The following is a 10,527-nucleotide window of genomic DNA, read 5'->3' on the forward strand; positions in this document are numbered from 1 at the left end:
TGGAACGACACAACGGTTGCAATTCACGGTGTTGTCTGGATCCGTCCGCCATCTTCCGCGCATGTGTCTTGGTGTCCGAAGGATCGAAGTCACTTTGCGGCGCCTCGCGTTGGAGTACGCCGGCGTTCGCAGGATGCCTCATCAGGGACCGTGCCATGTCGTGGAGGGCCGCGTTCTCCGGCCGATGCTCCTGCACGAAAGGCTCGCTGGCTATCGCCGCTGAACCGACCGCGTAGTAACGGGTGCAGCCGGCCAGGAGCCATCGTCGTGTCTCAAGGCCGGCACCGTGCTATGGGCCCCGCGCGCAGGCGGGTGCTGCCGCCGTCCATGCAGGCATGGATAGCCGCTCGCTTTCGGGCCGTCCCGAACGACCGCCGAAATCTTCTCGGCGCAGCCGGCGCTGTGGCCTCGTCCAACGGCGCGGTGGTCGTGACGAGTGCAAAGACCTACAGTAAAAAAAATCTTTTGTAAAACTTGTCTTGTATATCGAAGCTCGCGTTGGATACATGTTCGGACACGTGTGTCTCTCTACTGTCCATTTTTTAGTGAAGTCTAAAATAAACCTTGAGATTGTAGGGACCGACGTAGATGAAGCTTTACCTTTAAATCTCTGAAATCCATACCAAATCAGCGTGGACAGTTCAGTTAACCGCCAAATCAGCGTGTGCGTACATAAAATCATATAATGAACGTATGTGAAATCAGGATAAGTTTTGTGGTCATATTTAAAATATTTTTAACTACGTGGACTAAAAGAACTGTGACAATGAACCCCAGGACAAGTTCTGTGGTCGTATTTTGAATATTTTTAACGATGTGGATTAAAATAACTGCGACAAATTCAAAGACCTACAGTAAAAAATCTTTTGTAAAAGTTGTCTTGTCCTCTCCGAATACAAATTCAAAGACCTACAGTAAAAAGCTCGCGTTGTCCGTCAAAAAAAAAAGCTCGCGTTGGATACATGTTCAGACACGTCTGTCTCTCTGCTGTCTGTTTTTTTGTTTGACAAAACGGGAATAAGATTTGGAATTCCCGTTCTCGTCCCGTTTTTTCTCTGTCTCGCCTACCCTGCTCCTCTCCTCGTCCCCTTCCTCTCGCCGTGCGGCCGATCTCCTCGTCACATAGCGAGAGATCCCCAAATCTCGTGAACCCTAATCTAGGGTCCGCCCAGTCGCTGCGCCTCGTCCCCCGATTTGGTGGAGAAAATTGGATTTTTGCCACTTTCAATACCTGGCTTTGCAAAATTGCCACTTTCAACGTTGGCTTTGCAAAATTGCCACTCTGTTCGTTGGCTTGTTAATTACCATACCACTTTTCTCCTTTTAGTGATTTTCTTTTTCTTTTTACATTTGTAAGCACAAGAAAAGACCAAACTGCCCTTGACTGTATATACTCACACTCACATCTTATCTGTATGGCTTATCCGCTCGAACAAGCTGCCGTCGCTACCTCCGCTCCACCGCCGTGGTCGCTCGCCCCGCCCGGCCACCATCGTTGCCGCTCGCCCCGCCCGACCACCGCCGTCGCTACCTCCGCTCGACCGTTGTGGTCGCTCGCCCCGCCCGACCACCATCGTTGCCGCTCGGCCCGCCCGACCACCGCCGTGGTCGCTCGCCCCGCCCGACCACCGTCGTTTGCCGCTCGCTCCACCCGACCACCGCCGTGGTCGCTCGCCCCGCCCGACCATCGTCGTTTCCCGCTTTCTCCACCCGACCACCGCCGTGGTCGCTCGCCCCGCCCGACCACCGTCGTTTGCCGCTCGCTCCACCCGACCACCGCCGTGGTCGCTCGCCCCGCCCGACCATCGTCGTTTCCCGCTTTCTCCACCCGACCACCGCCGTGGTCGCTCGCCCCGCCCGACCACCGTCGTTTGCCGCTCGCTCCACCCGACTACCGCCGTGGTCGCTCGCCCCGCCCGGCCACCGTCGTTTGCCGCTCGCTCCACCCGACCACCGCCGTTGCTACCTCTGCTCCACCGCCGTCGCCGCCCGCAAGTTTGCTCGCGTCGCTCGTCCCGGTCGCCTGACCACTCGACTGGGATGAGGGGCAGGAAGGAGCGTCCCAGGAGGATGAGGAGGTTCAGCTTTTGCTAGCTTCAGCTTCTCCTTCAGCTAATGGGGAAAAAAATAAGGAGGTATTCTCATGATGTATGGTTTCTAATTTAATCATAGGATTAATGGTCAAATTTCACATGCCTCGATGTTGGATGATTGCTGAGATATTGCTAGTACGAGATAGAAAATATTGATATCCCAATTAGGGGGTGCCAAGTTAATAGCCTAGTTCAGCTAGTTCAGCAATATGTGTGTGTGTGTGTGAATGCCAGAAACTTGATTTTATCAGACTGCGAGATACCTGCTCAACGGTAATTTGGTGACTATCAGAACTCAGAAGTGGTAAATTGGCAAGGCAGTGTAGACAGAAGTGGTAAACTCCTCTTCCTGTAATTCAATTTTTTTTAATTTTTTTTGGAATGATGTGATAATTTAAGGTTTGAATAAAATAAAAACACTTGCCTTTTTTTGGTTTCATTGAGTGGACACTTGTAACTAGCTTGCCTATGACCCTTTTCACCGCATTTCTTGCAAGTCACTGGCCCTCTAATCATTTTCTTCCCCTTAGAATTGGTGGTAGCAGTACTATCATCCTTGAAAGTGTCATTGACACCTTTCTTCTTGTGTCCACCTTCAAGACATCCTTTGATCCTCAGTTTCCTTTGTCTTCCTTTATTTCTTTTTGCAAGTGGTGCCCCCACAACAAAAGGTAGATCCACACGTGGCCATTGTGATTTATCTGTCATTGGCTTAATTTCTCTCCCATAAGCAGCCTTGAATCTACCCACAGAGTAGTACTCATGCACAAATTGTTCAAGGTTTACTCTCTTTTGGGATGTCACAAAGGCCAAGACATGTTGACATGGCTTACCAGTGTGCTGCCATTCAAGACAAGTACACGTTTGTTGATTTAGCTTCACGACATGCCTTTCACAATTCTTGCTATTATCCCACACCTCTGCACTCCAATTAGCAGATTCCACAACCTTCAAGTGCCCCAAACCTCTAGTATTTGCTCTCAGCTGAACCATAACTGCCGGTAGTATCCTTCCAGGTGGTAGCCTTTCTCCAATCCTTCTCCTCTTCCTCCACAAAAGTATGATCATCTCTCTAATCTTATCAGCTAGTTCAGCAACAGATAAATCCTTAATGTCTCGGATCTCTGCTACATTATTAGTGATATAGTCACACTAGATATCTGGATTGAAGACACATCTCATCCACTTCAGCTTGTGGTACTGACTTAACCATTTCCATACCTCATCTGATTGTTTAATGATTTTTGTCATATGTTCAGTGAACACGTCTTCCCTATAAGCCCTTGCTGCAGGATACATCCTTCCAAATCCGTGGAACCTTTTTGAAAAATTCTTCATAAGATGGTAAAAACATTCCCTTTGTTCAACATTGGGAAACACATTCTTCCCCAGCATTGTACGACGTCCCCGCGCTCCCCTTCCCCAGCATCTCCGCCGACACGCGCAGCAGGTCCTCTAGGTCGAAGCTGTACCCCGCGCCCTTCCCCACGAACACCAGCCGGCTCGCCTCCCCCGTCCCGCCTCCCGCCGCCGCCGCGGCCACAGACCCGGAGGTTCCGGCGTCGTCCTTTGGCGAGGACGCCGTGCCTGTGCCGTCGCCGGACGACGCCGGCGGTCTTGTTGTGCCTGTCGCCGCGGCCGCCGTGCCTTTTGCGCCGTCTACGCGCGCGCCTCGCTGGGACCTCTTGCAGCAGAACAGGATGGCCAGAAGCAGCAGCAGCGCGGCGACCACGGCGGCCACGATGATGCCGACGATCGCCGCGGTGGATACCTTCTTCTTCTTCTTCGGTGGCTTGCCGTCGCTCGGGCCCGTCCCTGGCGCGGGCGACGGGGACGGGAAGAAGGGGCTGCAGGGGGGCAGGGGCGTGCCGCACAGCTGGAGGTTCCCGGCGAAGGCGTCGGCGGGGAACCGCGAGAGCGCCCGCGGGATGGACCCGTTGAGCCGGTTGTCGGAGACGTTGAACACCTTGAGCCCCGGGTTGGCGATGCTGGGGATCTTGCCAGACAGGCGGTTGCCGTCGAGCCTGAGCGCGCTCCGCGCGGCCAGGCCGCCGAGCGCGAACGGGATGGGGCCAGACAGGTTGTTGTGGGACAGCACGAGCCGCTCGAGCGCCGCGAGCCCGGAGACCCCCGGCGGGATGGCGCCGGAGATGGCGTTGTCGTGCAGGAAGACGGAGCGGAGGGCGGAGAGCCGGAGGATGTCGTCGGGGATGGCCCCGGACACGCAGTTGGCGCGGAGGGACAGCACCTGGAGGTTCCTGAGGCGGCCGATGGTGGACGGCGGGATGGGGCCGACGAGCCCGACGCCGGGTAGGCGCAGCTTGATGACGGTGGAGTTGGCGGCGTCGCAGGTGACCCCGACCCAGGCGCAGGCCGGCGTGGAGGCGCTCCACCCGAGCTTGCGCTCGTGCGGGGTGGCCGCGAGGAACGCCAGCAGCGCCGACTGCTCGCTCGCCGGCGGGTCCGCGAGTGCCAGGCATGCCAGCAAGGCGACTACGGCAGCCGCCAGCAGCAGCGCCGCCGCGGACGCCATTGCGACGTACGGACGGGCGCGTCGGCTACGAGCTAGGCGGCATTGCTGGGGGCTAGAGCAGAGCTGGAGCTGAAGCTTGATTTGGGCGAGGAAGAAGCGGGAGGAGGGGATGTGACGGGAGAGTGAGGAAGGAGAGCAGCATGGACATGGACATGGACATGGACGTGGTGGTTCAGGCAGGACAAGCGCGGTTTTGGTGGGGAAGAGATTGGGACGGTTGGGCCTCGTTGTTTTACCCCCAATGGATCGGGCCCACGCCAGCCTATTGCAATACGATGAGGCCCACGCCAGCCTCGTCCCCTTCCTCTCGCCGTGCGGCCGATCTCCTCGTCACATAGCGAGAGATCCCCAAATCTCGTGAACCCTAATCTCTACAGAACCCTGCGCCCAGTCGCTTCGCCTCGTCCCCCGATTTGGTGCCCCCCCCTCTCCGGGCGTCCGGAACTTTCGCTACGGGATGCCCCATCTGGGCCGCGTTTCACGGTGCGTTCTGGCCTTGTGTAGATTCTTTCTTCTCTACAGAACCCTGCGATGCATGCCGCTGGTTCAACACACAGAGACCATTCTTGTTCTGTCTAAGTGTCGATCATTGCTGTACGTAGTTTGTCTGGTATTTTGTTTGTGATATTTGGGTGTATGTATGTGTGTTAGCCGGCCGGTCTGCTCTTCGTACGAGTTCCTACTAGTTTGTTAAATGTCTGGTTGAAATCGGGGGCTGAGCTCCTTAAATCGAAAATAAAATAATTAACCATGCTGCTGGACTGGAGATCTCTGGTCTCTGGATTGAGACTAACATGGATTACTGACCGGGTTCTAACATTATTGCCCTTTCGGTGCAGATCTGCTTATGCGTCCTTGGTCATCATGGCAAGGAACATTGCAGTAAAAGGCAAGAACAGATGGGGCAAGCAGCTCTGCTGTTTCCCTTGTTCCAGTAACTATTTCTGCACCTCCACCTACGCCAACGGCGAGCAATCTGCCATCACCCAAGCAATGGATATAGCAGAGATGAAGGGCCAAACCTCTTATTGTGTATATACATCCCACATTCCTCGCAACAGCACCCATCGGGACGGTTCTATTTACAAGAGGCACTCTGTTTTTCTACGTCTATGGCCACTTATTACCCGACGTGATGAGAGTAAGTCATCCTAATCTCTTCCCTATCATAATCTATAATGTGCTTTGGTTGATTTGATTGAAAATGCATTATCATGTTTATTATTAAAAACTGCAAAATACTCCCTCTCTGTGAAGAAATACAAGATCGTTTAGCTCACTAATATATGAATTAGCAAAAAAGAAAGTATTTTCAAGTTGAATGTTTATCTAAAATTTCTGAACAGAAATTTGTTGATATATCATGCATGGTTAAGGTCTTAACACTAGTTAACAAATCAAATCTATTTTTATTACATAAATATCTGCCAGTTTTACTCATAAACGAACAAGCTCTGACTCATAAAGTTGAAATACATTATGCTTATTTTAATTATTTTCTCTAATCTAACACAAATATGTGTTGGCAGATCGTAATTTTAATTCTACTTGTGAGAGATATTGTTTAATTCACTATTTGTTGAAATATAATATTCGTAAATGTTTTTTATGAAGCACAACTAGAGCCAATGATGTCCTCGCAGCCCATGAATTGCTCCCCGGATCGGGAAAAATGTGAAATACATTATGCAACTCATATGTTGCAGATTTTCTCATTAAAATTGGCTAAAAATAGTACCAACGACGGCTTGGTACAGATATATGGATATATAGCAGTGCGGGATTTTGATGATTCATTGCTTAATTATGTTGTCAACCGCAGCAGAGATGATCCCATCATTGTGGAACAGGTGCACATATTTACATGTATGCAATTAAATTTAGCATTGGATTCTTTTAATAATAGAGCTCAATCTCGGCATCATATGCATAAAGCTAACGGATCAAGATATAAATAGTTGAATGTCATACTATAACCATGTAATCAATGTTTAAGAGTCAAAGACTAGTGAGTCATAAGTTTGGTTGTTGACTTCATATCTCGACTCGACTGGTTGGCACATCAAATGACTTATGGACTAGTTGTTGATTACCCTCGACTAGTCTTGCCCTTTCACCGGAGTGGCTCAAAATTAGCCCACGGGTTTGTCTTAAAAAAATAGGCCATGGCCGGGTTGAATAAAAGTGGGCCTAAGTTCATCCGTTGAAGGGTAGCCTCTCCGATGCAACCACATAGACTCCCATCTCAAGTCATCTCCTAGGTGTTGCTAACCTCACCCTTGGCAAGTGGTGCGACCTGGCCAGAACAATGACTGTTTTGTTGACACCCTCTGCCTATGAGTGTGCTTGGGCTGCATCTAGCAATGTTTCTACTCTTTTTCGCCGCCCAACATTGTGTACCCCTTACCACATCAGATGCATCCCGTGCCACCTAGTCTGCAGACAACGTGGCACGCTTGGCGACCATATCTGCTTGTTTGCGCTGAATGCATGGTGCTTGCAGATCCTCAGGTTTGCCCTACTACATTGGTTTGCCCTACTACATTGCCAGCATTGCATGTCATGCCTTCTTAGACACTATTCATCCCATCGGTCCCAACTCCCAACAACATGCATAGCCTATGTTAGCGCTCTCTCCTTGGCGCAGACTTAGACACACATGTGTTCGTCTTGTCCTATGGTTTCGGTAGCTATAACTCATCCAACTGCTCGAGAACACTAAGGTTTGGTCCCATTGGGCAGCCAAGGAAGATCAATAGTATTTTCTTTGCTGTCGAACCCTCACTTTCCTTACCTTTACCTGACGTAGACATGAACGACATTCATGCTGCTTGTGGATTATAATTTATTTGAGTGATCTATTAGTGAGTAATAGGTACTTAAAGTAAAATCAACCAGAATAATTCTGGAGGCTTACTTCATGTAAGACACTGTAATTTCTTAGTACAATGCATACGAGGGTTCATACCACGAATTATCCAAACACACCAAATTTCTCTCTGACTGTTGTCATAAGTGAAATGGTATCTTCACTTTTATAGGGCCTCCTTGATACAAAGGATTTCCAATTTATTTTTGGAGAATTCTAGTCCGCGTGAATTTTTCCTACCTCAGGGTTGCAAATCATAGGATTTTTTCATGTTAGGATTTATTTGCACTAGTTTATTGAAATTCTATCTACTCCAACCTTTTAGGAAAAGCCTATGCTTTTTCCTGTTCACAATCAAACAGTCTTTCAGTCCTCTTATACTCAAGATGGCACAACACTTTAATCTTGTGCTTTGGTGTTACCACGTTTCGGTAATCCTGCAATCATAGAGGTCAAACATTTGAGGTCTTGGTGATGGTGGCTCCACTTGATGATCTCATTTGTATCATTTTATGGATTTGTATATGCAAATTCATGTGCTTTGGAAGATGTTATGCAACGATGGGTTTAACCTTGCATATATTACGCAAGTTTGTGGGTAATTATCTCGGCATGATTTATCTAAGTTGTGTTATATTACCCTCATCAAGGACATGTACGATAATATTGTGACAAGTGTTTGAACAAGTGACGGCGACACTGATGACTTTTCGGTTAAGATAGGACTGCACCAGGGGTTAGCTTTGAGCCCTTATCTTTTCTCCTTGGTGATGGATGAGGTCACAAGGGATATACAAGGAGATATCCCATGGTGTATGCTCTTTGCTGACGATGTGGTGCTAGTCGATGATAGTCGGACGGGGATCAACAGGAAGTTGGAGTTATGGAGGCAAACCTTGGAATCGAAAGGTTTTAGACTTAGCAGGACTAAGACCGAGTACATGAGGTGCACTTTCAGTACTACTAGGCACGAGAAGGAGGGGGGTGTTAGCCTTAATGGGCAGGTGGTGCCTCACAAGGACACCTTTCGATATTTGGGGTCAATGTTGCAGAAGAATGGGGATATCGATGAAGATGTGAACCATCGAATTAAAATCGGATGGATGAAGTGGCGCCAAGCTTCTGGCATTCTGCGTGACAAGGGATGCCACAAAAGCTAAAATGCAAGTTCTATAGGGCGACGGTTCGACCCGCAGTGCTGTATGGCGTTGAGTGTTGACCGACTAAAAGGCGACATGTGCAACAGCTAGGTGTGGCGGAGATGTGCATGTTGAGATGGATGTGTGGCCACACAAGGAAGGATCGAATCCGGAATGATGATATACGAGATAGAGTTGGGGTAGCGCCAATTGAAGAGAAGCTTGTCCAACATCGTTTGAGATGGTTTGGGCATATTCAGCGCAGGTCTCTAGAAGCCCCAGTGCATAGCGGACGGCTAAAGCATGTTGATAATGTCAAGAGAGGCCGGAGTAGACCAAACTTGACATGGGAAGAGTCCGTAAAGAGAGATCTAATGGATTGGAGCATCACCAAAGAACTAGCCATGGACAAGGGTGCGTGGAAGCTTGCTATCCATGTGCCGGAACCATGAGTCGGTTGCGACATCTTATGGGTTTCACCTCTAGCCTACCCCAACTTGTTTGGGAGGCTTTGTTGTTGTTGTTGTTGTTGTTGTTATTGTTATATATGCAACTGAGTTATGTTTGTTGATAAAATATCTAAAATTGTTTTGCTTTCGATGGTTTGGATTGTATGCTATCATTTATTTGAGATTTGTTGTCAATCGACTAGAAAGAAAAGTATATGCTTTAATATTTCCTATTACTTTACATGAGGAGCTACTAAATAATAATAGTTTTGCAGGGTTCTCTTATTGAGATGACTGGCCCTAAGCGATACATCGCAATGCTATCCCCTGTACTTCTCGAGTTTGACATGAGGATCAAGAAAGGAGAGCAAGAAGAGGATGATCTACAACTAATAGATGGTGCAGACGAGTACGGCGGTGTACGCACATCTGAATACCCATTCACTTGTCGTATTAATGGAGATTGTGGCGCGGTTGACATCACTTTAGCCCTTGTTCGTTGGGCATTTGAGGCCACAATAGATGTTATCATATCAAAAGTGCAGTGTGGATTCGATTTATCTCTCAGTTCGTTTGTTCTTAATATGGATGGGTTACATGAGATTCAGCTCTTTCGTGGCAGTATTGGTGGGTCGTGTAGCTTAAGAAGACATGTGATTGCTGTAAAGGAGAATACTTGGATGCATTTGAAGTTCAAGGTAGGTCAGAGAAGTTGTAAAAATGATGGTGATCTTGATCGGCATTGTTCCTTCAAAGCAAAAAAACATGGGTATGATTATCAACAAATCATGCTCGAGCTTGCCTCTATCTCAGTGAAGGTGACTTGGTCGAATGTAGAATAGGCTCGAGGTGAGTCCAACTTTGAATTACGAAGCCGACAGCAATTACATCAAGGAATTAACAAGGAAAGAAAATACACAATGATCAATGTGCGCATGTAAAGCACTCTGTTTCATATTTGAATTTTTAGTTGCGTTCCTTGATCTTGCAGTGTATGTGTGTCTATTTGCTGCAGTGCCAGTTTACTAATTTTGTGTTGGAACGTTCGTGTCTTGTCAAGTATACATGGGTATTTGTATCATAATTTGTGATATGCATCCTCCTCAGTATCCGATGAGCGTTCTTGCTGCGGCAATGGATCAATTTTGCTAATATGAGATGAGCTCTTGATTGTATTGTTAGTAGTAAATTAGGCTAGTGCTTAATATAAGTAGGGCACTAGGGCTATGTGAAAAACAAGGGTCAAGAAATAATTTGGCTGAGCAGGGGATGCCAACACTCGTTACTTCCACCTTCGGGTCAATCATTGTAGGAGGAAAAACTTCGTCCACCGCCTCAAGCACAACAATGGTTGGGTTACCGATTATGTACAGAAGGCGAATATTGTGCATCAACACTTTACAAACATTTCTAAAAAAGGGCCACCGCGCAACATTGACATCAA

The 10,527-nt window shown here is 48.4% G+C and overlaps 2 protein-coding genes across 4 annotated transcripts; one reads left to right on the top strand and one right to left on the bottom strand.

Moving 5' to 3' along the window:
• The first annotated feature begins 2,005 nt into the window (after nucleotides 1-2,005).
• Nucleotides 2,006-10,192, top strand: LOC123395809. 3 transcript variants are annotated; one of them, XM_045090842.1, is made up of 4 exons: nucleotides 2,006-2,135; nucleotides 5,466-5,767; nucleotides 6,241-6,476; nucleotides 9,359-10,192. In XM_045090842.1, exons 1-4 carry the CDS (start codon nucleotides 2,116-2,118, stop codon nucleotides 9,923-9,925), a joined length of 1,125 nt encoding a protein of 374 aa, XP_044946777.1. In that variant the 5' UTR covers nucleotides 2,006-2,115; the 3' UTR covers nucleotides 9,926-10,192. The 3 variants fall into 3 exon arrangements, with proteins under 3 accessions (XP_044946777.1, XP_044946778.1, XP_044946776.1); XM_045090843.1 differs by lacking the exon at nucleotides 2,006-2,135 and adding an exon at nucleotides 4,648-5,109 and having other exon boundaries at nucleotides 6,241-6,492; nucleotides 9,359-9,445; XM_045090841.1 differs by lacking the exon at nucleotides 2,006-2,135 and adding an exon at nucleotides 4,923-5,109.
• LOC123395808 (probable inactive receptor kinase At2g26730) lies at nucleotides 3,332-4,635 on the bottom strand. The gene has a single exon (XM_045090840.1). It carries the CDS (start codon nucleotides 4,624-4,626, stop codon nucleotides 3,457-3,459), a length of 1,170 nt encoding a protein of 389 aa, XP_044946775.1. The 5' UTR covers nucleotides 4,627-4,635; the 3' UTR covers nucleotides 3,332-3,456.
• Nucleotides 10,193-10,527: the final 335 nt, after the last annotated feature.

Source organism: Hordeum vulgare, chromosome 5H (genome assembly GCF_904849725.1).
Source record: "Hordeum vulgare subsp. vulgare chromosome 5H, MorexV3_pseudomolecules_assembly, whole genome shotgun sequence".
In the NCBI taxonomy this organism is placed as follows: domain Eukaryota; kingdom Viridiplantae; phylum Streptophyta; class Magnoliopsida; order Poales; family Poaceae; genus Hordeum; species Hordeum vulgare.

Coding starts and splice junctions, on each gene's coding strand:
- LOC123395808 (XM_045090840.1), bottom strand. CDS start 4,626: ATGGCGTCCGCGGCGGCGCTGCTGCTGGCGGCTGCCGTAGTCGCCTTG.
- LOC123395809 (XM_045090841.1), top strand. CDS start 5,084: ATGCCCCATCTGGGCCGCGTTTCACG. Junction 5,110..5,465: donor CATCTGGGCCGCGTTTCACG/GTGCGTTCTGGC, acceptor CTTTCGGTGCAG/ATCTGCTTATGCGTCCTTGG. Junction 6,477..9,358: donor ATCCCATCATTGTGGAACAG/GTGCACATATTT, acceptor ATAGTTTTGCAG/GGTTCTCTTATTGAGATGAC.